This window comes from Calliphora vicina, chromosome 2, assembly GCF_958450345.1.
Source record: "Calliphora vicina chromosome 2, idCalVici1.1, whole genome shotgun sequence".
Lineage (NCBI taxonomy): Eukaryota > Metazoa > Arthropoda > Insecta > Diptera > Calliphoridae > Calliphora > Calliphora vicina.
This window is the reverse complement of record NC_088781.1, coordinates 96,059,062-96,086,640: the sequence shown is the minus strand read 5'-3', so window position 1 is coordinate 96,086,640 and position 27,579 is coordinate 96,059,062. Positions and strand designations below refer to the sequence as shown.

The 27,579-nt window shown below is 30.0% G+C and overlaps 1 protein-coding gene across 1 annotated transcript in view; it reads left to right on the top strand.

Moving 5' to 3' along the window:
• LOC135951214 (cell adhesion molecule Dscam2-like) overlaps positions 1–27,579 on the top strand; it is a 163,497-nt gene that overhangs the window by 22,243 nt on the left and 113,675 nt on the right. Inside the window, 1 exon segment of the mRNA XM_065500821.1 lies at positions 26,370–26,542. Coding sequence (XP_065356893.1) covers positions 26,370–26,542 — 173 coding nt within the window.

Here is a 27,579-nt window from a genome sequence, read left to right as displayed (position 1 = left end):
GGATTAAAGAAAATATGGATAAGCACTTGTATGTAAATATTTTGGAGAATGTTATAAAGCCGCAGAATGGAATATGCCCTTAAAATGGCTCTTCCAGGTAGATAATGACCCAAAGCACACGTCAGGTCTTGTCAAAAAATGTTTTTTATATAACAAAATTCATGTTATGGAATGGCCGTCTCAATAACCAGACTTAAATCCTATGGAAAATAGTAAAATAGTAAATATATAATAGTAAAAAGAAAGGTATGCAATTTCCCGATCTACATGTGAAAGTTTGTTAAATTCAATCCCCAAAAGATTTGATGCTGTTATTAGAAATAATTGATATGCAACAAAATATTAAGAAAACAACGAATTCTTATGATGATTTTTTATTTTTAATCATTTTAAGACTGATTGATTCTATTTGAATGTCGCATATTTTATTTAGTCTTTTAGATTTGACATCGTTTTAAACATAAGAATGTGTTATTTTTTTTATTTTGTTTTTTTCTATTTATTGTTTACGTTATGAGCATTAATATATAATGAACAAATTTTAAATTTTGAAATCAAATTTTGTAGTTTTACCGCTTTAATTCATATGTAGTGATTCTATTGTATTGTCCGTCACTGTATATATTTCGCCGATATGCCTTCGAAAGATTTTTCACATGATAGCATATTACAACAATTAGCATAACCCATTCGTTTACAGTTTCTTTAAAAAGAAACGGAAAAACCAAAAACGCAAAATCCTACAAAAAAATAACGAAATTTATTTTCCGAGGGGTACAAAACTTTTTTTGTCAATCGACCCAGTCTATTGTACACAAGTATGTACTTATCAATGTATTTATTTGTGAAGTGATACGAGTACACACCATGTTATTTAACATAATCTTATCTACAATCTAAATTCGAATTGATGTTTTAAGTGTTCCACTCGTACTGTAATATCAACTGCAGCAGTTCCTGCTTTTATGCAAACATACATTTTTTCATTATGTTTTTTTTTTTATTATTTCACAAGTGCAATATGATTTTGATGATTTAATTGCTTATGCATTAAACAATTTAACGTGATTTAATTTCTTTTTGTGTTGCAACTGATTATCATCATAATTTACGCCACATACATCAACATTCTGTAATCGTCATCATCACAACATTCCAACTCCCTCTTACTCTGTACGTTTGCTGGTTAGGATGAAATTTGTTTGCTTTAATTTCTTCGAAAGTAATGAAAAAAAGGTTGCGCCTTATCACGATGATCTGTAAGTAGAATTAATGATGATGCAAATCTTAAATGGAAAAATTTTTAAAAGATTTACAATCACGAGATGAAACCATACATATCTAAAGGATGTGTACACACCAGTGTTGCCATGATTTTTTGTGGTCATATGCTAAATTCACAAAAACAAAATGTACTTAAATCAGCTAAATAAAAATATTTGTTATTAAAATAGACTATCCTTCAGAAAATATAAAAAAAAATACTTTTAGAAATAACTAATTTTCATTTGCGTACATTGTTCAATAAACTCAAATATTGACACCACAGCGAAACATACATAGAGCAGAAACTCTCCTGTCAAAGACCTAACTTAGTTGTCAAAAACCTATGTGGTGAGAATGTATCAGTAATAAAAACTATGTGAAAACAAAAACAACACTCGCATGTGTAACTTTTTTGAGTAATTTTTTTGTTTGAGTTTTTTTCCAGTTTCGGCTCTATGTATATATTCTCTATGATTGCCACCTTTCTTAAAGTCAGTTTGTTATAGCAAATTTCTAAAATCATTTATATAAACGCAATCTCATTATTTTGTAAAATTTCTATTTTTTTAAAAATTACAGAAATCTGCTTTTAGAAAATTTATTAAGTCAAAAACCATTTAGTATTTTTTTTTAAATATAAATCCGAAAATTATATCTAAATGGCAACACTGGTGCATTCACAGCCCCATATATGTATGAATAGGGGTGTGTGATTGGGTGGATGGATGTTTGTATGTTTGAACAACACTCGAGACACAAAAGCCTACTGAGGTAACATTCATGCAACGTCTGCACATTTAAACTCACACATATATTTTTCATTTATATACAATAGGGTGACCCTCATTGTGCACTTTTGTGATTTTCTATGCTCCTAAGTCTATAATTGTTCGTTGTCATCTAAAAAGCATATGCTGAAAATTTGAGCAAAATCGGTTAAGGTTTAGAGGTTTCAAATTAGAATTGGCAATATTTAAAAAAAAACAAATTTTATACCAAAAAATTCATAAAAAGTCATGCAAATACCAAATATTACATTAGCTCTGTTCAATAACTAAAAGTTGTTACTAGTTAGCAGCGTTGCCACTCATAAAATATTTTTCCTACCAAATTTCAGATTAAAAACTACCAAAACCTACCAAATTAATAGTTAAATTAAAATTATATTATTGCTGCTATAGCATTACCCTTAGGATGAATATTATTTAATTACACTACAATTATAAATATGTCACATCTAAAAATTGTGTGTGAATCGTTTTATAATTGACTATAAGCCCCATTTCTAAAACTTATTTTAAGGAGCATAAAACTCCTAAAAGTGTTGGTATCCCGACAAAATTCAACACAAATAAGTTTCATGGCGATCGGTACATAATTGGTCATAGCTGCACACTTCTGAAAATCATTCACGAAAATAAATTATTGAAATTTTAAAAGAAAAATGTTTTTGCTCACTACTTATTATTTCTTTTAACATGACTACACACAATTTAAATAATATGTGTTATAATTTTGAAATATTTAAAATGTGTAAATTAAATGTATAAAAAATTTTAGTATTGCAAGGCCTTTGGCATTGCCTTTGAACTGAACACTACTAAAAACGTACACATTTACTTGACTAAACTAAAAATTTAAGATAATTCTGTCTACATATTTCATAAATAATTTTATTATTTTGGATTAACATAGTTTTTTTGTTAAGTTTTTTGTTAATTTGTTCTTAAAAATACATATTCAAAAAACCTACCAAAATGCGACAAAAATCGGAACAAACCAACCAAACTACCAAAAGTCAATTTGTTAACTTAAAACTACCAATTTTGGTCCAATTGGACCAAAGCGGCAACGCTGCTAGTTAGTAACAATTGTTACTGGAAAAGCGTTCATTAACTCAAAAAATTTGCAAGTAGAGAAAAAAATCAAGAGCGTATAAATTTTAGAGACAGTTCTCTCGTTGCAAACTATTACAAGTTCTATTTTGAACTCGTAAAAGTTAGCAGCTTATATTTCATATGTTTTGTGTTATTGTTTATTTACAATTTTATTTTTTGGTTAAAAATGTAAATAAAAAAAAATTTCAATAAAATTGAAGAAAATGTGAGTATCTATCTATACATTTTAAAAGGAATACAATAAGAAAATTGTGTGTATAAACAATTGTTACTGAGAATTTAAGAGATTAATTTTGTTAATTTTATTCTCTCGTTGCAAGTAATTACTGGGAAAGTAAATGAACAGACCTATTATCAACATTTTTTTAAACGAAATTTTATCAAATTAAAATAATTGTGGCTTACCAAGCTTACCAGAAGCTCCTCAATATATTCTTCGCTTCGTATGAGACATTGAATGACTGATGCGAAACAAATTTTCATTTGTTGTTTCTAATAGCTCAGATAGCGTTCTTAAAATCTTCCGCTGCCCATTTTCATACTTCACATTTCTTTGGCATATTATTTGCTTGAAATTCTTTAGCTATACCACATTAGCCGACCACGTGGTTTATTGAAATTATTATAAAATTAAACATATACACTAAATATACTAAATTGTTACATATGTTCTTCAATAGCAAAATATTCCCATTTGACTTTAAAATTATATTAATAATGTTTAAAACACGTGATTGTAGAAAAAAATTAATTTTTAACAGACCACAAAAAAAAGTCTACCATAATGCTGATTTTTTACAACTGACTATTAACATGACCTGCAAAAATGAAGTACACTCAGCCAATGTGAAATGAAAGCGTTCATTTACTTTTTACTAATTTTGAGAATTTAAGAGATTAATTTTGTAAATTTTAATTTTATTCTCTCGTTGCAAGTAATTACTGGGAAAGTAAATGAACAGACCTATTATCAACATTTTTTAAACGAAATTTTATCAAATTGAAATATTGTTTTCGATTCTAATAAAGACTATGTAAGGATAAAAAATGCAAATTTTAACAGTTATATGTATTATGGGTTAGCGTGGGGACCGATTTGAAATTGGCGGATTCAAACAAATTTTATTTTCTGTCACACAACAAGGGATATATTAATTCCAATGTCTTAATATTAATACTTGCTGAATGCCATACTTTTCAAAGCATCCTTCAGGTGACTTGCATTTTATAATCACCAAATTGTTGATCGTGCTGTAAAGTAGCATCCATCCTAAATTTTCATCTTGTATGTGGAGTTACGAAATATATCGGTAACGAAATCTCTTATAATTTAAAATTACAACAAAAAATAATATGAATGATCGGTCCAATTACCTTTTTGAAATAATAACACTGTGCTAGTTGAAAAAACTGTAAAGCGGGGCACCCGGTGGATTAAACTAATTCGGGTACGCTGAATTCAGTGCTGCTAACCGTTTTTTTTTGGATTAGCTCGTATTTTCGAGATATACCGTTATTTTGAAAATGGAGGATGTTGCACAACATTTATTCGCTTAAATCAAAAACGGTTAAAAGGTTATTCGGGAATACAAAATTAGTATTTTAGTAAAATTGTTTTATTCACTGAAATTTATTGTTGGGGGATAAGCTAGTTCCTATGCGCATTTCACTGGTTGCTTAGGCCAGATCATCAGGAAACCTTTTCCCAAAAGGCTTTAGAAAAACTAAATATATTATACAAATAAAACTATAGAGTGTTTGAGAATTACAGACACTCAAGCTTTATTTGTAAAAATATCAAAGCTTAAACAAAACACCAACAATAAACCGTGATTTATCTTTTCTTACATTTCCATACTTTTGAATAAACTGACAAAATCAAAATTTTGCAATAAAATTTATTTAGAAATGAAGAAGACTTACTGGAGGGTTTCTAGATATCGAAAGAAGTTAGTCAGCAACATTTGACTTTTTGTCCATTGATACATTGCCCATTGACGACAAAAAATAATATTTTTAAATCGATACCATTGTACACAAAATGCGTGATTCGGATAGATAATTATCTATTTTTGTATCACTGTGTAATTAGCAGGGAAACCGGAAATATGCTCTAAAAAAGCGTTTTAAACGCTTGAAATATGCGGTAAACACTTTAAAATATGCTCTTAAAATTTAAAAAATATGCTCTTAAAATAACAAACTTTTTCATAATTTTTAACCAAAAAATATACTTTTATTTAAAAAATTAAACAAAAATAACATGAACTAAAACAAGTATGACAAAAAATAAATACAACATAAAAACAATAGGAACTTAAGCTATGTAAAGGCCTCTAGTGGTATTTTTTGATGATATTTTATATAAATATAAAGTCACTTCTTCAATTAAGGTTATTATTGCAATAAATTACAAAATATTGACTTAAATTTTCAAATAAAAATCGTTGTCTATTGGATCTGAAAACATTTTTATATATAGAAAATATTCTTTCGACATCAACTGATGTAATAGGAGCAAATTCAAAAGACAATATTTCTTTAACACTTAGAACGGTTAAGTTTGAATTAGTACTAAAATTTTATATTTAGATGACGCTATTATTAAAATAGTGCTTATTTGATATTAAAAGCCATCTATTTTTCAATTTTGAATTTTAAACAAAGGAAGTAAAAACCTGTAGCACAACAGCGAAAAATAAGTAAGACAAAATTTGTTTTTGATAAAGTCAAAATATGCTATTAAACAGTAAAATATGCTCTAAAAACGCAAAAATATGACATAAATATGCTCTTAAAACAAATATATGCAAAAATATGCATTTAAGGTAAAATATGCAAAAAAAGCACTATGCATCTATGCCAAAATTCTTAAATAGTTCTGAAACGTGTAAATATCTTATCCATGTGCTCATTAGACTCACCAGAAAAAACATGCATTTGCATATTTTGGTTTCCCTGGTAATTAGTATACATGGTATAGAAATCCATCCCCTAGTTATGACTAATTTGGTGAACATATGGAAACATTTCATAATTTTCTTATAATAATTGATGTCGTGATGAAATTGGGCATAAACATATATGACGTTTGTAAAGTCCAAAAATATTGTCCCACCATCCACTTTAAAATGGATCTGCTCAGAATTACTTTCTGATGTCGCAATTTCAAAGATAGTTCTGCAAAATTTGGTACAAGCCAAGGACGAAGCCTATTGAATTTGGTAAGAATCGGAGCATTATTTCTACTAGCCCCTTTGATAAAATTTGTTGCATTTGATTCTTAGATGACGGAGAACAATAACTGCAAAATAAGGTCCACCCTAATGTAAAAATTATATATATTTAGTCGAACGTGTGCTTCTGATTGTAAATAAAAAGAAATCTCTTCTTAAAAACGTTATTTTTGCAATATTTATTACTTACAACTCACAAACGTTTTGTAAGCAAGTGTAATCTACTCAGTCTTGATGGTGTGTGCAATTTTATCATCAACGTCAACGACATTGTAACAGAAATTAAATATACTCTGCTAAAAAATATACAGGCTGACAAAAAAAACTAAATTAAACATAATTTTTCTTATTTACCTACAAAACAAAAATAACCCGCATAAACTCAATTTTGCACGTTTCAAGAAAATTAATAACTAACCCAATTTCAATATTTGGTCCATAGTCCCTTATTAGAAATAACTTGTTTTACACCGTTTGGCATGCTTTCTACCAAATTTTTGATAACATCTTTTGGAATTCCATTCCGCATTTACACGGTCCCACATGCCCATGTTTGTTGGGGCTATTTCTGTGCTCCCTTGCAAATTTCAAGCGCGCTTTAACATTCTTATTGGACAATGCAGGTTTTGCTTTTTTTGAGTCCGTTAATAATTTTTTGCGACCTTTGACATGCGATTTGGGAGTCACATTTCGTCCCTTTTGTGCTGCGATCACCGCCGATTGACTAATACCAAGCCTCTTGGAAATGGTTCGTGAAGAACAGCCATTCTCGGTCAGGCACACAACACTATTTTCAATTTCTGAAGATATTTTTCTCATTTTTATGCAAAAAATCAACAATTTATTTTAAATATAAAAGCAAATGACAAAATCTGCTTTGATTTTCAAGAAACGCGTTTTAAACTGCTCTACGAATAAGAAGAATAAAATAAGAACAAAAATAACGGTAAATTTCCATGAATTCTGCTGATAAATGAAGTGGGAGAGCAGAAATAGGTTCAATTCATAAAACGTGCAAAATTGAGTTAATGCGGGTTATTTTCGTTTTTTCTTTCAAATTCTTTGAATTCATCTCATTTATTTCTGTTTCGTTACTCCTATAAAATATAATAATAATAAAATAATAAAAATATTTTTTTTTTTTGGATTTGCTTTTATAGTTTTTGTTTTTATGGATGACGAAAGTCAGTGTAGTGAACATGCCATCACTGCTCGCCACTGTACATACATACAGTACGAGACACAAATGTGTAAATAAATTTGGAAATATCTATAATTTGAATTTTTATGCTCAACATTTACCAATCTGACAATATTTTTTACACAATATGAAGATCATGATTAGTGAAGTATAGCAATACAAAAAAGTTAATTTCAAGTAATGGCATTTAAATACCAGGATATCAAAAAGTTAAAAACTGAATTACACAATTTTGTCGCATTTTCTTTAAAGTTAAATAAACTTGTTATTATTATTTAGAAAAAGAACAATTTTAATCAATTTCATTAATGACAGTTAGTTAAAACATGTTACTAGTTAACAATTTACAATTCTTTAAGGAATATTGAATATGAAGAAGATTATCACCGAAGTTGCAAATTCTGTTACCGAGCAGCTGAAAAATGGTATCTCCCATCGAAAAATATCCACCAAATTCAATATTTCTTTTAATCTGTTGAGAACATAGCGAATATATGTGGTTTGGCTTTTCCAGCACCAATTTGTGGTCGGAATTCAATTCTATTGTTAAAAGATGGTCTCACTGTATAACGTCTAGTTGCATCAGGAGAAGATAATAGTCCCCGTGAGGTACAACCAAAACTATCTTCATGCTACCAAATTAAGATTTCAAAACGTGCATCTCTTAGAGAAATCAAAAGATGTGGTTTTTATGCAATAAAGATTGTTAAAAAACCTCTTTTAACTGAAAGACACAAGTCTCTTCGACTAACATTTGTAAATTTTTTTAAGAAATGGACCTTTGATGATTGGGAAAAAGTTATCTGTACAGATGAATCGAAAATTAACCATTTTAGAACTGATGGACCAAAATATGACTACCAAAAACGAAATGCGCCATTAAAAGACCGTGATTTTATGACGACTATGAAATATGGTGGTGGAATATTGCCATTTTGTGGTTGTTTTTCTGCGAAAGGTGTAGGAAAACTCCATAAAATTGGTAGTAATATGAATGCAGAAATGTATATAGACATTATCAAGACAACAGATGTGGATAGTCTGAATGATTGGCGTGGACAAATTGAAAACACTGTGATACTACAAGATAACGACAACAAACATAAGTCTAAAAAGACGCTTAATTTTTTAAAAACCGCCAAAATTACATTGCTAGATTGACTCCCACAATCTCAGAATTTAAATCCGATTGAGAATTTGGTGCGAATTCTAAAACGTCGCGTTTATAATTATCAAAATGCATTTAGAAACACAACTCAGCTCTAGGAGCGCTCCCATGATATCTAGGGATCTATAATGCAAGAAGAGTGTCGCAAACTGGTGGAGAGTATGCCCTCCAGAATTCAGGCTGCCATTGACGCGAAAGCAGGTTATTCGAAGTACTAAAAAAGTTACTTTAGTAATCTGTGCCAAAAGTGTGTAAATGGGTTGCAGTTATTTTTTTTAGATTACTGGAGTATAATTAAGGAAATATTTTATTTATTTAGTCCTAAAATATCCTTAATAAATATTGTTTAAAAAAAACACAAAACGTTTCTTTATAAACATTGCACTTTAAAAATGGTGTCACAAAGTGTAAATATATGACCATCATTTACACATTTTTGTCTTACACTGTATATAGATATTTACTGTCAGATATTTTTTTTAAAAAACTTTATTAAATAAAAAAGTGTTAATATATCAGAAGATGATATGGAACAACGCATTAAATAAATGAAACAGTCAACCAACCCATACATACATATGTACATTAGACCGTACATCAAAAAAATCCCCGTAGATCCCCTAATATAAAATATTTCAATATTTTCGTCAAAAAACAAAAACATATCATAGTTTAAGGGTCATTGACCTTAAGTATCCGGTTCTAGTATTTATCCACTAGACATCTGTTCCTACTATCCTAACGTGTTACCGTAATTTTAGAAAATTAAAGCCCGCAAAAAACCAATAAACCTTTGGTAACCTCGAGACAAAAATATCAATATACATATCATACTTTAAGATCCGACTCTAAATGCCAAAGATATAACGAAAAATGTAAAAAAGTGGTCCATACATTTTTTGTAACTGCCTTGCAGAAATACTTTATATTAGGGGGTGTACGGCGCACAAAACAAATTTTGTAGAATAAATTTATAGTGCAGCTGATCTGAGTTTTTTTACAGTTGGTCAAAATTTAAATTTTGTTGTAAGTTAATGTCTGAGAGAATTCTTATTGTCAGAGTTCTTAATTTTCAATTATATACTCCTATATAAAGTATACATCCGAAAATATTTCTATAATATTCGACCTTCATTATGGCCATCAACCTCCTGTCTATACTTGACAAATATTTATCATAGCAATTAATGACGTTTGTTGTCAAGACAAAGTTATCTGAGCAAAAGCACTAACAATTTGTCATAACGAAGCAATAATACTAATATGTAATTGGAGACTATACATAATATTTTTTTATCTTGACAACCATTTTGAAGTTTATCATGATACAAATTTATCAGGTATAGACAGGGGGTTATACACAAAGAAAACATACTCGTGTTGGCAACGAAATCGAATTCGTTCGGTTCCAACTACTATTAGACAATTCGATAACAAAAATAATACCTGGAAAGTGATAAAATTTTTATGGAAGGTGCTGTCGAGTATAACAAGAATCTGTCTTTGAAATTTGCAAAACACCTCCAAAATCTTGAGTTACGGGTAAAAAACCGGGTTTTCATACCTTTAAGCACTTATAAGCCATTAACTAAGCTGATTCTCAATCGATTTTAATTTTGAACGGAACGGATTTAAAAAGAAGAAATTGTGGCCTTTCCAATGGTATATATATTATTTAAGTATTTTGACAAAATTTGTGGGCATTTCTTCAGCAAACATATTTTTGTTTTTATTCTTTCACCATTTTCCAACTTTGAAGAAGATTTTACATACTAGTATTTTCTAAAGGAACCATACTATTTATGAATTGATTTAAAAAATAAGTTTATTTATGCGTAAAACGCAATATTGCTTTTACAAATCTATTGGAAATTGACAAAGTTATTATAGATTGTACTAAAACAAAATTTTTGAAAAAATATAATTTCTTAGAAATGTTTGCTTAACCGCTTTCTTTTTAACTCGTTATCATCAGTTTACCGTAAGAGTGACCAGCAATATTCGGAAAATAGTTTCCTTATGTTTTTCCTTCGAAACGTTTTTCTATTGTGACCATTTCTTGATTATCTGGAAGGAAGTCTAAATGCGAATGCAGGAAATACATTTGTATAGACATGTGGCAGCCCATTTCACCATATGCACTCAAAAATTCATACATAGTCATCGACATAGTCATGGCATCTTTTATTTCCAAGAACATTTTTACAAAGCGACACAAAACTCTTCCATGCGCGTTTTCAATGGAACTTAGCTTATTCAAAAACTCCTCATCTTTCATAATGTTTCGAATTTGAGGTCCAATGAAAATACCTAAAATTTATCAAAACAGGTAAAAACCTCCTTTTATTTTGCCTTCGCTTAATTTTGGGAAAATCGTTTTAAGATAGCAGAAAGCTTCGCCGTTTATACCAAAATTTTTAACAAATTGTTTCATATAACCTAACTTAAGGTGCAGCGGAGGAAAAATGATATCATGATAACGAGTTGAAAAGAAAGCGGTTAAGCAAACATTTCTAAGTAAAATGCCTAGAAATGATATATTGCGTTTTACGCATAAATAAAATTATTTTTTAAATCGATGTAGTACGGTTCCTTTATAAAATACTATGTAAAATCTTCTTCAAAGTTGGAAAATGGTGAAAAAATAAAAACAAAAATATGTTTGCTGAAGAAATGCACACAAATTTTGTTAAAAAATATATATATCATTGGAAAGGCCACAGTTTCTTCTTTTTAAATCCGTTCAAAAAATTAAAATCGATTGAGAATCAGCTTAGTTAATGGCTTATAAGTGCTTAAAGGTATAAAAGCCCGGGTTTTTACCCGTAACTCAAGATTTCGGAGGTGTTTTGCAAATTTCAAAAACATATTCTTATTTTACTCGCTAAAGCCTATCAGAAAAATAGTATTACTTTCCAGGTATTTCTACTTTAGTTTTTTTTTGTCTCATAGTGTTATCAGATCAAGTTTAAATATGCACAACAAAAGTTTAAATATACACAAAAGTATATATATATCCGTCTGTCTGTTGAAAACAAAATAGGGCACAAATGAAAGGAGCTAGCCGCAATACAAATGTCCCTCTGGAATAATGTTAGAGCATTCATAAATGTGTTTATTATGCGGCAATCCTCATAAAATTGTGCACAAATTAGTTGTAAGTACTTTGAAAATATACTGCTAAGTATAGCGAAAATCCGATAACAGTTGTCCTAAGTCTCCATGCAAGATCCAACTCAAAAGTTTTATATGGACCTAAAACATTCTACCAACTTTTACCAAATCTTTCAGTCTTTTAAAAATGAATTTAACATAAGGGAGAATCTGTATTAAAACGGACAGAAACCTTTTATTTTCGGATAAAAGGTTCCAAAGGGACTTTTGAAAACTGAAAATTATGTTAAAATTTTCTGAAAGTAAATATTAGGGTTTTCAATTAATCGGGTTTCTGGTTTAATCGGTTAATCGAGCAAATAATTAATCGGGGTTTAGATTTATTCGGTTAATAATCGGTTAATTTAAAATTATTCGATTAACCGAATAATTTCTATTTTAATATTAAATTGAAAATACAACCACGAATTTTGTGTACAAAAACATTAAAAGCTAACAAAACATAACAATTCAACCAAAAAATAATAGCAAATATGGTATTTGAGATCCTTTTTGTATACACATGTGAATTTTATAGGATTTTAGTGAGATTTTCCGAAATAATCTTTTAAAAAAACAATATAATTTAATTTTTTTTCTTTTAAACGATTTTTTCTTTAGATTTAATAAAACTTGACTTAGAAAAACTATCTCGCTGATTGCAGATGTTGGAGAAATAAAAAACATGATAAAGAATATCCAATATATCAGTTCTTTTTTTAGTTTTTTCTAAGCATTTAAAATCCTTCGTTATACCATTGGAATCCTTTTTGGATTGTTTTAGATTTTGAATACTTTTAATAGTTTCGTTAAGTTCTGATAAAAGACTTATTTCAAAAAAAAGTTTCGTCTATACATGTACATTAGAGTGACAATCAGTTGTATGGAAAAAAATTATTGTTAAAATTTTGGAGTGCCGGGTGGAATATTGTGACACTAGGCCTAAATGTTAAGTGCTGAAAATTTGAGCCAAATCGGGCAACGATTTCTGGACGCGCATCGAGGTCAAAGTTCAGACATATGCAAAATTTTACTGTTAATATGGAATAAATAGGTGAAACTCGTTAACTTTCTGCATTGTTTTCTAGAAATATGTAGATTTATTTATATTAATGAATATTACATTAAAAAAAAGTTTTGGAAATTAACCCTGTATCTCCTTTGGTTCAAAATGACCCAAAAACTGTATTATCGCCAAAATTAGAGAAAAATGCAAATTTTTCAGTTTTTGAAAAAAATTTGCTACTAAATAAATACTTTTGCAATTGAATGCAAAAGAATCGAAATATGTACGTAATTATCGTTGTAATGAGATATAAATGACAAAATTTGATTAAAAAATGTTAAAGTTATTACAAATTCGCCAGACCATTACCGTGTTTCAGACCACTTGAACAAAAAATTTAGAAACAAAATTTAGATATTTCGAGAAAAATTAAAATAAAAGCACATTTTTACTTAAAATATGTCCATATTTACTTGTATATGAGTTTTTGTGCTCGTAGGATACCGTTAACCTATTCGCAGGTATGGCCAAAAAAAATAATTTTTTTTAACGGCTGTTTCAAAACTCCATTAAAATCTGCCCAAAAATATATAACATTTCGCTATCTTTTCATTAGAAATTCCAAATATTAAAAAATTTGACCTTCACGATTTAAGGTTATCGTTTTCCGATTTTAGTAAAACTTTCAGACCATATTTAAAATTACAAGGACTATAATATTATGAATAGGTTTTACTTAAAATTTATAACATTAAGGAAATTGGACTCATTCGCCTAAATATGGACAAAAAATTTGTTTTTCTTGAAAAACGCAAAATTTAAATCGCAGGTACGGAAAAACTATAAGAGGTATTGACATAATTTTTTCATATTTTTATTCCCTATTTTGATCTCAATAAACCCCAATGTGATGATCGAAAAAACTGAAATTTGTTTAACAAAATTTTTAAAAATTTGAAAATAGAGTTTTGAAACAGCCGTTAAAAAAAATTATTTTTTTTGGCCATACCTGCGAATAGGTTAACGGTATCCTACGAAGACAAAAACTCATATACAAGTAAATATGGACATATTTTAAGTAAAAATTAGCTTTTATTTTAATTTTTCTCGAAATATCTAAATTTTTTTTCTAAATTTTTTGTTCAAGTGGTCTGAAACACGGTAATGGTCTGGCGAATTTGTAATAACTTTAACATTTTTTAATCAAATTTTGTCATTTATATCTCATTACAACGATAATTACGTACATATTTCGATTCTTTTGCATTCAATTGCAAAAGTATTTATTTAGTAGCAAATTTTTTTCAAAAACTGAAAAATTTGCATTTTTCTCTAATTTTGGCGATAATACAGTTTTTGGGTCATTTTGAACCAAAGGAGATACATGGTTAATTTCCAAAACATTTTTTTTAATGTAATATTCATTAATATAAATAAATCTACATATTTCTAGAAAACAATGCAGAAAGCTAACGAGTTTCACCTATTTATTCCATATTAACAGTACAATTTTGCATATATCTGAACTTTGACCTCGATGCGCGTCCAGAAATCGTTGCCCGATTTGGCTCAAATTTTCAGCACTTAACATTTAGGCCTAGTGTCACATTATTCCACCCGGCACTCTTTGAAATCTAAAAAAAAAAAAATCGGCTGTCACTCTAATGTACATAAATACATATGTCAGTTGTTATACTCACTAAACATGATTCTTGGATGTTCGAAAAAAATATGTACATATGTAATTTTAATTTTAAATTTGTATTTGAATTAAAACGGAAAAATAAATACAAAAATGTGTTAAAGTGCAAAAAAACGGAATTTCGGTTAATCGGTTAATCGACACAAATTAATCGGTTTATTTGTTATTTGAAAATCGGCAATTTTAAATTATTCGAACAGTTAACCGTCCAAAATTAATCGGTTAACCGATTAACGGTTAATCGAATGAATACCCTAGTAAATATGTATAAATATTATCTTTAAAATTGTGTGAATAAAATTGTTTACATCCAAAAAGTTAAAGGTCAATTTTCGGAATATATGTATATTTCAATGTAAAAAATTAAAAAAGAACATGGTATGAGGACACAAAAAATCTTCGATGAAGACTCGATTAGTTCAGGAGTTATAAAGAAAAACGTTATTAAAAGTACGTTTTTTTAATATAAATTCATATAAAAATTTAAGCACCTGTATTTTACCATATAAATTGAAATTGAATGTTCTGTTTTCTATATGCTTAAATTTTTATATGAATTTGTATTAAAAACACGTTTTGTCTATGTTAAGCAAATAACAACAATGTCAAGAAGAATACATTATGTATTATTTTAATTTTTAAATCTGCTGTTATGTTAACTAAGAACTTCTATGTGCTGATTTAAAAACGTCTGTTAATAAAAACTTAGAAAAATAAGAGAGTTAAGCAAAGAAAAATATTAAAGAGAACTGATAAGTTACTAAACATTTAATTTTATACACTGTTTGAGAGGGACACTCATATAGAGTAGAAGGGGGACCATATGCAACTTTTTTTTGAGGCGATCTCGAATCGAAATCACAATACATATTCTTAAATTTCTTCTTGTTTCGGATACTTAGATATGTTGGCTTTAGTTTTATTAATTTCAATCTTGCCTACCTCATCTTAATATACATATTTTTTTAACATTTATATACTGACCAAAAACGGCGAAACCACCCCACCCATGAAGTAAATAAGCCAAAGGGATGGGGTAGATTTGTCATTTGTAAAATAAAACAAAAAAATTCAAAAATATAAAAGTATTTTACTGTTTTATACCTTAATTCACAAAACAAAGTATAATAAACAAGATATTTACGGCAATATTTTTGCGGAACATTTTAACCCCTTAAATCCCTGTTTTAATGGAGTTTGTTACTCTTTTTTAAAGGAAGGACAAAAAAGACCCATGGCTTGAGGATTTAGAGGGTTAACATATTCTACGAAAATATTCTCCGTAACATTTTACATAAGTTTGCTGAACACATTTTATACATAAAATGTAAGGATCACATGGTTTCTTATGACGATTAACAATAAGAATCTGCCAGAGTTGGGAAAATTTAACCCCCCTCAAATGAAATTCAGATGTAAACTTTCAAAACGCCGATACACGTGTCTTTTTTTTTGTCTCCTCTATTAAAATTTATTGGTCGGACCTCGTAATTTTTTTTGGTGTTGTATAGTGTAATTGATAAACGAAAACATAACATGATAATTTAACAGAATCGGTTACTCGGTTTTTAAGTTGTTCGGTGTTGGCAGATATGCCCCTATGACGAATTATCCCCCTTCTACCATAACTATAAATTAACAGTATGTTAAAAAATATAAAAGAACGATATTTAACAGTATGTTGGAAAATGTGAATGAATGACTTAAATGTACCTGTTACTTGCTACATTAAGTAACAGTAACACAGGCAGTGTTACCATATGTCAAGTTTTCCCTTTGCAAGGTTTTTGAGATGCAAAAAGTTTTATTTTTTAAAAAAAAGTTTTTTGGAAAATTCTAAATTTATGATATCAATAAGTTGAACCCTTAATTTCAAAATGATAGTCCCCAAATCCATTTACTAAATGGGGACATTGATTTGAAAATATTTAAAGTGTCTCCAGCACTAAATTCACATAAATTATCTCGGTCTGATTATTTACATGTACGAATTCGATTTTGTAATTTTTGTATGTACTTAAAAAATGTTTTTTTTTTAAATACAAAGTTTTCTTCAAAAAATATATGGCAACACTGAACACAGGTATAGAAATATCGCTCATCTGTAGCTATCAGGCCATAGCTCCCATACAAGGTCTATTCCAAGTGTCGGAATTTAGATGAAATTCAACCAAAATAAGCCTCAAATACATAGACATCACGTCGCAATATTTTATGACGTTCGACCCATAATATGACCACTAAATATATTAACGCGCATAAATATCGACTATTATTACATAATTATTCATACCTCCTATATAAGATCCACATCCATAAATGCATTAAATGCGAATATACATATCTTTGAGTTTTCACTAATTTCCATATGCCAAATTGATTCCGCCACTAGTAAGGTTCCAGAATTTATAGCGCAATTGAAAATTGTAGATATTATAAATGGAATCACAGTCATAATCATATATATTGTTGCCGGTTATGATATATTTTGCCCATTGTATTACAGATTCTCTTAATTTCTTTTTTCCGAATATTCCCTCATAAATATACGAGTATGTGCATCTGTATACGACTAACAAAAGTTATATTTTACACAAATGAAAATGTAAAAAAAAAGAAAAATATTTATTTTTAATTTCTTCTTCTCGTTTTCTGCCGCTGTTGCTAAAAAAGAAATATATATGTATATAGTGAAGTACTTTCAACTCCCATAAAATATTAATATAAAGATTGTACGTGTATGATACTTTCCTCACATATGTATTTACGAGTATGTATACACACCCAAACAAATTTCATATGTAGGTACTACATCCTTGGAGACATGCATCCATGTGCAATAAGAATCATTTACATACAAACGCGGACACACAAAAACATTTTACAACAATACAAATACACACACACATTTATACAAATATTCGTTGGTATGTATCATGTATACGTGTATGTATGTGAAACCATTCATAACTCATCTTTGTACTCATAATAATAATAATGCTGATGATGACGATGGTGGGTTACACTCGAGTTTGTTCCTCGCAATTTCCTGTTTGCCTCTTTGCCGTAAATGTTGCAGAAAGTTAAGGTTTTTGAAATTTCTGAAGGGCATACTTCACTATGCCATGTTTTAACTACAATCCTTTCACAGACCTCATCCTCTACACATTTTTCATATGGGAAATATTCCTCCAATACGAGCACACTCCTATATACGCGAACACAGGGCTGTGATTTTTATTCATAGATTTTGACCAACCATCCATACGATATTGAAATCCAGGAATTTTCTATCCAGTAGTGTTTCGACTATTCAGCTGTACGACTAGGATTTTTATCCCGAGAAATTGCGGTACAAATTTAAGGGGAATTTCACCAATTTTTCACTAACCGATTCCAGGGTTTTTGTCAGGAATTCCGGTAATTTAAAACTGATGAAAATTCAGAGAAAACAAGTTACAACGCCAAAAAATGTGAATAGGTCCGTTTTGATGTTTTTCCTATTTATTCTCTGCAACAATGGACCGCTTATTATTAGTTATTTCGAGTTTTTGGAAAGTTAATCTAAACAGACATATGGTCATCGCTCTATCGACTTTGCTAAATGAAAAATGTAGAAATGTCAGAATGGTTTTCATTTACCATTCATGGCAAAGATTTTAAAAGTCGTACGTAAAATTAATATTTTCCTAAACAGAATGAATCGAATGCATTTTTTTTCCAAAACTTCATAAATATTTTGAACTTATTTATAACGTATTATTGGTTCATTTTATTTAAATTTTTATCAATTCAAAAATGGAATTAATTAAATTTTAAACAGGCACACGAAATACTGCACTCGGGACATCTAAATTTACATCCTACTAACAATAAATGTCCTTTGATACCATAAGGATATATTTAAGCCAATGTGATGCAGTTTTTGTTTCCAGCCGGGGTATGCTTGGTCTGTCGAGGTTCTTCAAAGGTTTGCTTCCTTTGGAATCTTTACTTTAATGGGTTAATGGGCGAAGCTTCTATTAGAGAATTCGACGAGATAAACGTTTCGGCTCTCAGTCCGCTATCGACTTATTATTTATAAATACTGTCTATGGATGCAATCCGGGGATATAAATTCTTCAGCTCTCATGGGTCTAACTACAACTTATTGGCTATGACTAGCTAATGAGTACAATCCGAGGAGATAAATGCTTCGGCTCTTGGTTGGGTAACGACTAATTATTCGTAGATACAGCTTATGGATGCAATCCGAGGAGATAAATTCTTCAGCTCTCATCGGCTTACTACGGTATTAATACGAAGTAAGAATTTAGGCCTCGTCTAATTATGGTTTGTTACCCGGGCGCAAAGTATAAATAGATTTGGACTTTGATTCTAGCATAGAATAAACGCATAGAACGGAAGGAGAGAGTAAAATAATACTCTATTTTTTCAATAGAATGCAATACATTCTGATGAATTAGGTTTCTGACAACAGACTTAGGTTTTTGGCTCTCAGTTACCTATCTAGTTGTTGTCTATGGATTCTAGCTTCCCCTGTGCGTGTTTTGTCTTAGATGTCTTATATTAGAATTCACATAAATTGTTTGGGAATTATTGAGAACAAATTAGAATTCAAATAAACTGTTTGGGAATTATGGACAACAATATACTTATATATATTGTATTAGTATTAATTTTGTTATGTTGATGTATTGACTTTTGTAACTGCACGTTACACCAATTAAGAAACTTTAGTGATGTTTCGATAATAACACTGGAAAAATCGTATACATTTCAAGCAGGTTTCTCGCCGCTTGTCATTAGGTTCTTAAAATAATTGTTATATTTTTGTTTTTGGTTTCATTGGGTTAATTCAAATCTGAGAATCTAAAATATTCAAAATCTTTTGATAAAATACAAAATTTAAAAAAAAAAACTTACTTGTATTGGGACACAGTTATCATTTCAAAATTCAAAATCTTCTTGATTTTGTGAATGAACACCAACCGATAAATCAATATAATTTGGTAAATTTCATCATTGATCTTTTTATATTTTATGAAAAGTTATTTGTGATAAATTATATGGAAAGCGCGTTCCCTCAAAATCTGCTCTAAGTTTCATAAAGGGCCAGGATTATACGACGATAAATTATAAATAAATAAAGCTAATAATAATAAATAAATTCAATAAAATTCCCAATTAAATATAAAATATATACAAAGACTATATTCGTGTTGGATATATTCAGAATTTTAAATATCAATTACACACGACTGTATTGATGTGTTGTAAAAAAACCATATTTCTGAATGCCACAATATGAAATGCGGAATAAGCAAAAATAACTATTTCTGATTAAAATTACCAAATTTTGATTAGTAGGACACCACAATATTCAACGCACTTAAAAGCAATATAAACAAATTAAATATTTACAGCAAAATCGTTTGGCAAATATTTTGATTCGGAAAAGTATTTTGTCAAAATTATTAATGGGTTACTGACTACAAACATGCATTTGTATGGAAATAGCAGCCCTGACGATGAAGAATTTTGCAAGCATTACACATAGTAAATGTATGTTTGTGTCTGTACGAATGTTTCTGTGTTTATACAATCATTGATATCAAGCAACCACCATGTTTCCCATATTGTACTTCATATTTTTATAAGTTTGTTTCTGTGTGTGCATTAGACAGCTCCCAAATTGCATAGAGACAAAAGTTACTCTCCCTTGTATGGTTTTCTATGCTCCAAAAATACCTTTCATTTTAGCACTTTTCTAAACATTTTTCATGTTTTTTCTAAAATTAAAAAAACTGATGTTGAAATATATTCAAATTGCAATTAATTTTTTGGAGCAGCCTAATGTACAAATGTATCTGTGAATATATACACCCAATTGCTTAAAGTTGTTGCGTCAATGTCCTCTTTTAAGCCACATACTTTACACAACAAAACAGCACTGAACACAGCACAAAATAGAAGAATATGAAGAGCTTTTTCTTCAACATGAAGCAGCTAACGTTTATTTTTGTAATATCTTTTGAATGCATATGAAATACGTGCACACACTGTCAGAACTCAAACAAATCCATACATACGTATATACGAGTACTATACATATAATGTGCACGGGCGGATGTTAGTAATGTGTATTGTATATGATTTAAATGCATATATATTTTTTTGGATGCTTATACAGTGATCGGTGAAGGTTTAGGGGAACTATTGGAAGAAGGACAGCTTCACAAAGAAATACTAAAGACCTAATATTCTGATCTAATATTGATCAGAATATATTTCAACCATATCAGATTTTGACGATAATTAGTATACCATCCCGATCATCTCATTAAATTTACATCGTATTTTACCAATTTTTCACTACGCGATTCCCTGGGTTTTTATTCGGAAATCCCGGGAATTTAAAACTGATGAAAATACAGAGAAAATAACTTAGAATGTAAATTTTCTCACCAAAAAATTACAGTTTTTTGCTTATATTCTCACCGCTTATTATTAGATATTTGATGTTTTACGAATCTTAATCTAAACAGACATACGGATAACGCTCTATCGACTTTGCTTAATGGCATATTTTTAGTTAATTTTAAATAAATTTTTATGCTAAATAAAATGGATTTTTTTTAAACAAACTCAAACTGCGAAGTTTTTTGCTTGACTGCAACGTAATGGTATGGGGTTGGTTTTCTGTAGCTGGAATTGGCCCGTTACACAAAATTAATGGATGAATTTATCTATAGACATATCTTATAAAAAGTAATGCAGGAGATAATATGCTGCTGCGACGAGTTTTTCAGCACGATAACGACCCCAAACACTATTCAGAAGTTCTTAAATCGTGTTTAGCACAAGACAGAGCTTCGGTAATGGAATGGCCACCACAATTATCAAGGCGCTACGAACTAAGTCCCCAATGAACAAAGTCCCTAAACCGCAAATGAATTAAGGCCCCAAAATGTTATATAAAAAAAATCAACAACGAAATTTAGGGACTTAGTTAATTTTTTGGGGATTTATTTCATTTCTAAAATTGGGGATTTAATTCATAATGAAATTACTTTGGGGTGTATCAAAAATTGGCTTCGCTCAGAAAAGTTGTTTTGCATTGCCGGCCTTCGGCCGGACGCAAAGGTTTCCTCCTCTGTTGTATATCAAAAATTAGCTTCGCTCAGAAAAGTTGTTTTCCATTGCCGGCCTTTGGGCAGGCGCAAAGATTTTCTCCTCTGGGTTGTATCAAAAACTGTCTTCGCTCAGAAAAGTTGTTTTGCATTACCGGCCTTCGGCCGGGCGCAAATTTTTTCTCTTCTGGGGTGTATCAAAAACCGGCTTCGCTCAGAAAAGTTTTTTTATACACCCCAGAGGAGAAAACCTTTGCGCCAGGCCGAAGGCCGGCAAATCACAAAGTTTTTAGTATGGGTAGACGGTTTTTTTCATTTTGGTTGGGGGTTTATTTCCTTTGGTTGGGGATTTATTTCATTTAGAACTTTTGGGTTTTAATTCATAATGAATTAAGTCCCCAATTTTAGGGTTTTAATTCATTTGTGGTTTGGAGACTTTGTTCATTAGGGCCTTTGTTCGTAGCGCCAATTACCAAATCTAAACCCTATTGACACCCTTTGGGAAATCATGAATCAAAAAATCGATTGCGAAAATTGGGTACCGTGAAATAACTCCCAAAGGGACCTGCAAGGATACGAAAGGAACATGGTACCGTTGGGCCAACATCAGCCAAAAGATAAAAAAAACTCATCGATTTTTTTTTTAAATTTTATGAATATATTGATTAGTTTTGTAATTTTTATAACATTTTCTATTACAAGTCTATTTTATGGTATTTTACGAAAAAGTATTTTTTGTCATTACAACATAAATAAACACCACAATGAGAACATGAAATAATTCACCGTTATTCTGGGTAAGTGAGTTTGCCAATAGGCAAAACAAATTTATTATTCCAAAGATGATAGTGTACTTCAAATAACTTTTGGGCAGAAAGGGTCAAACTAAGTTTTGTTTTCATTTTGTAAGCTCATTATTGTTATAGTACTTATAAGTACCGTCGCTACGGTCGACAAAGGGTTAAAACTAGTTTAAACAACTTTTGTAAAATTTTGTTGCTAGTTGAATTTGTTATGGCCACCACTGGCCATAATTAATATAAAACTACGTTTTTATTAGAATTTTAGCTTTAATATTTAGAATTTACATTAGAATTATATATTTCGTTAACTTTCGGGTACCCGGGAACGTACCAAAAAAATTACCCGATACCCGGGAATCAACAAAAGTCAGGAAATTAAAAACCCTAATCGTATACGAAATCATTACTGTGTGACAGATATAGGATGCTTCAAAATATATTCTTTATTTTTTTTAAACCTAGTTTTGTTTTAATATGGTCTTTCATTGTTCATATTATAATTTCCAAACATTCAACGGAAGTCGGCCATTTGCAAAATGTATTAATTTGTACCATTGCATATGGGTCCCACTTCTAACTTTACGTGATACAGAATAATAGAACACACTTCGAGTAACAGGAAGTGCCATTTGTTTTTGTAAATAGACTTAACACTGCGCCAGTAAAGCGACGCAGAGTGGTATTGAAAAAAAGGGAAATAAATCTGTAACCTCGTACAATTTCAATGTAGGTTCAAATCATATGTCCACAAACAATACTTAACACTGCGCCAGTAAAGCGACGCAGAGTGGTATAGAAAAAAAGGGAAATAAATCTGTAACCTCGTTCTTTAGCCGTACAATTTCAATGTAGGTTCAAATCGAATGTCCACAAACAATACTCATTCCTCCCTCCCATAACCTATTTTCCTAGTTCCAACACAATGCTTTGCATAAGTAGGAGTCAACCCTTGAGTGCAGGTCCAACAAGATAAAATTTAATTTTAGTGCTTTTTTAATGAAATTTCACACGTAAGTTTTGAATTTGGACATCATGGGCCAACCATTGGTGCGGACAGGCTTCCTCAAAGTAGGGTATGTTAAATTTTCCTATTTCTTCGTTTGTAGCTACAAATTATCTCATATAGCTTAGGAGATATTCACATTTGAAAATTAAATGTTCAACTCCGGTTTTTTGACATTGGGTCCAAATATTATGCATTTTAAAGTGTATCCAGAAGATAAGCCATATTATTCGAATGAAACTACGTATCTTTATATTTTTTTCAATTGATACATTAAGAATTTATATTTATTATTTTCCAAACGAATTAACGTAAGTATGCGGAATAAAATTGCGACAAAACAGAAAACGCTATATTTGCTTACAATGTTAAACCAAATTATATATGGGGCATTACATGTCAAGTGAACCAACTTTTGAAATCGATGTCTTCCGACGCCAAGGTTAGTTCTATAGTATAGTAACTCAGACACAATTTTTCAACAAGATCAGTGGAGAATTGTCTGAGTTAGAGGGGGTCAAAATTTTACATTTTGTCCACACAGGTGTATTTTCTTATCCATGTAACTTATTACCTATTGTTCCTAGGAAAATGTGTCCCAAATAGTTTAGATAGCTTCGAAAAAAAATAAAAAAAATTTAATATTTTTTCCGAAATCAAAAACTTTTTTGACTTTTTTTTAAATGGGCCTTCTTTTTCTTAAAATAAAGCTTAGATATTTTCCTTGAAGACCCTTTTGGTCGCTTAGTGGGATGCGAGTGGGATATCTACATATCAAAATAAATATTTTGTAACTCAATTTTTGATTTTCTTTTTTTGCAAAATCGAAATTTTTTCCAATTGGTTCATTCATCCCGATCGGAAGACATCGATTTCAAAAGTTGGTTCACTTGACATGAAATGCCCCATATAAAATCTTTATAAAATAGCCCATTGTATTTATTTAATGAAAGCAAAATATGTATCATATTCATGTACTTTTGTGGCAGTTATGAAGAAATTTATAAACAGCCCAGCAAAAACTTTACTTAATTAATAAGCCAGCAAGTAATATTGGAGCCAAGGCATAACTACTTATTATTTGACTGAAACACTACTTACCTTTGTTTGAGATTTTAAAAAAATTCATGGGTCAAGCTTACAAATATACTTACAATCAGTTAAGAAATAAGTAGTAAATTCACAACAAGAACATGTAGCTAAAAAAAAAAAACACAAAAAATATTGCCGTGTATGGGAATCGAACAGTCACATTATTTGCTTGTGTTTGATAGTCAAGCTGCGAACTCACTGCTCCATGTACGAGTTATTTTGTTGTAAGTTAACAATAGTTTTAACATCAACATATGAATGAATATGATATGAACAAAAAAATTAATGGCTTTGACAGGTGGCGAACCACTAACCTCCCGTTTTCCAGTCAAATACACTAGATAGCTGTGCTAAATGCAAAAGTTCATTACCAACCTGTATAAAAATAAATACTTATTCTAGTAAATAAAATAATGTGCTGGGTAACCACCACTCATTACAAAATAATGCATGAAATAACTAGTTGTCATTACAAAAATTCACAAAATTTTTGCTGGGAGGTGTTGGAAATACCGATGTTTGCACTTTTCTGAGCTTTTATTTGAGTTTCATGGTCTTATTTGTCTCGATTTTTATTTTAAATAATCTACAAAAACTCTTCTATTCAAAAAGGTCCAAAAACTCTCAAATTAGTTTTAATTTAAAACCATTGGCACATTTTTTCACTTTAGAAAGTCTGGAATTTGAAGGGTATTGGAAAACACCATAATCATCTGGCCGTGATGGAACAGTTAAGAAGAACTTTCTTTTTATGAAATGATTAATTTTGTGTACACATTTCATAATATATTAATTAGAATTGATGGTCAAATCAAATTCCAAAAAAGTCAAAATTTGCAATTTACATCTGATTGATTAAGATCCATATAAATTTTGTTAGAGAAAAGATTATGTTCTGGAAATGCTATGGAATGGGACCCTATATTAAATTTACTTAAAAATCTTCAAATTGAAACTGAATTTCTTATGAATTATGTTATTTGGTTCGCAATTGATGATCATATTATGAATAAGCGAGCGAATTACGAAGAACGCAGCCGTGGGAACATAGAATAAGTTCCAATTTATTTTCAAAAACTCAATGCGCCTGAACCACTCATGGACAGTGTAAACTTCATTTGTTTCTTCTTCATCTATTCAAAACATTTTATGAACAGAAGAAAGTTTATGCCAGCATTTTTTTATGTTGTGTTTTATATTAAGGTTCTTTGGCTGAAATTATGAACAAAAAAATGTTATGTTGAGTTTGAGTATTTCTGTGTATGAGTTTAAGTATTAAAACTTGTTGAAGAACTTACAAAACATGTTTGTTGCATACGAGCATAGATACATATACATATCTACTTACTTGCAACCACACATGCATAAATAAATATAAGCCAAACATAATAAGATAAAAAAAATAGATATTTCCTTTCATGATCACAATGTGTTGTTAGTAGATTCAAGTTCTGAGGGGTGAAATTGCAATCTTGGGTTTGCATCTACAATCAACACATTTAATGTTAATTTTTGTATTTAAGTTTAAGATTTTTCAAGAATCTCCTCCCTTGTCAGATATTTGTATGAGTTTTTTTTTATTTCTTCTATTTATGTATGTATATTCATTACAAGTTCCTTTTTATTTGTTCTATTTATTTGGAGCAGGAGTAGACAGACAATATATCGTTTTATTAACTTTTTTATGATATTTTCATTCCACTTGCAGATGCTTCGAATTACTTTGACAGCCAGGGACCCAACTTTTCACATGAACCACCAAGTCGCATTGAATTCACAAACACTGCTGGTAATATTGCAGATTGTATAGCACACGGTAATCCTCCGCCTAATGTTGAGTGGTTAGACAAGGAAAACAATCCTATTACATCTATCTCAAAGGTAAGACAAATTATTCTACGCACATACGACACCATCTTCGCACCCGCACCGCATCATAGTCATCTACATCATTTCCAACATTGTCAGCATCAACGAAAAGAAAAATAAAAACGAAAAAATCATTAAAGTTAAAAAAGTTACTTAAACAAATGTAAACAGACATATTTGCATACAAAACAAACTTAAACTTACACGAACAATCTGAGAAGCTATTTGACTTCGTCATATTTCACACAAAAAAAAATTGTATCCACTGTTGCTCAGATTAAATTCGCATTATTCCTTCTAGTCTTTGGATTAGGTCTGTTGTGTCCCTCCTTCTCAAGCGAGTATAGCCGCTGTTGTTGAATATGTTGCGGGCTAGTGGATTTGGATGAATTCAAGTGTTTTCAAGTAATTGGTTACATGTAGCATTCTTGTTTTGCCATAGGTAGCCTTGTTCTTTTTTTTGCGACTTTGGATTATTTCTACATTTGTCGCTGATACCATGCCCCATATCTGAATTCCAAAACACCATATTGGTTTTATGATCGAGTTATAAAGTAGAAAATTGCAATCTAAACTAAGCGTAAAGTTTTTACCAATGAGCCAATTAATTTGAATTGATTTCAATTTTATTTGAGTCAACTTTGTATCTATACGGCATTTTCATGTAAGGCGGCGATCGAGATATGTTCCCAGGTATTTAATATCCAATTATTGAGTTATTGCTTGGTTATTGATAAGAATAGGGGGCACAATTATCTAAGTAATGTAAACGTTATATGTGTCTTAAATATTTTCTAATTCAAATATGTGATCTTATCAGTTTTCATGAATTCTTAGAATACAAATATCATCAGCAAATGCTGATGTATGTGTGCGATTGTTAGTTGTCATATTTTCGAAAAAATGATATCGCCATCGTTTTAAGCGTACAACTTCACCTTGTATCGTACGTATTTAAAAAATTTGGGTATTCAAATTATTCGATTTTTCTCTTGTTGGAATAAAACGAATAGTTCGAATAAGAGATTTTAATTTGTTCGAATAATTCA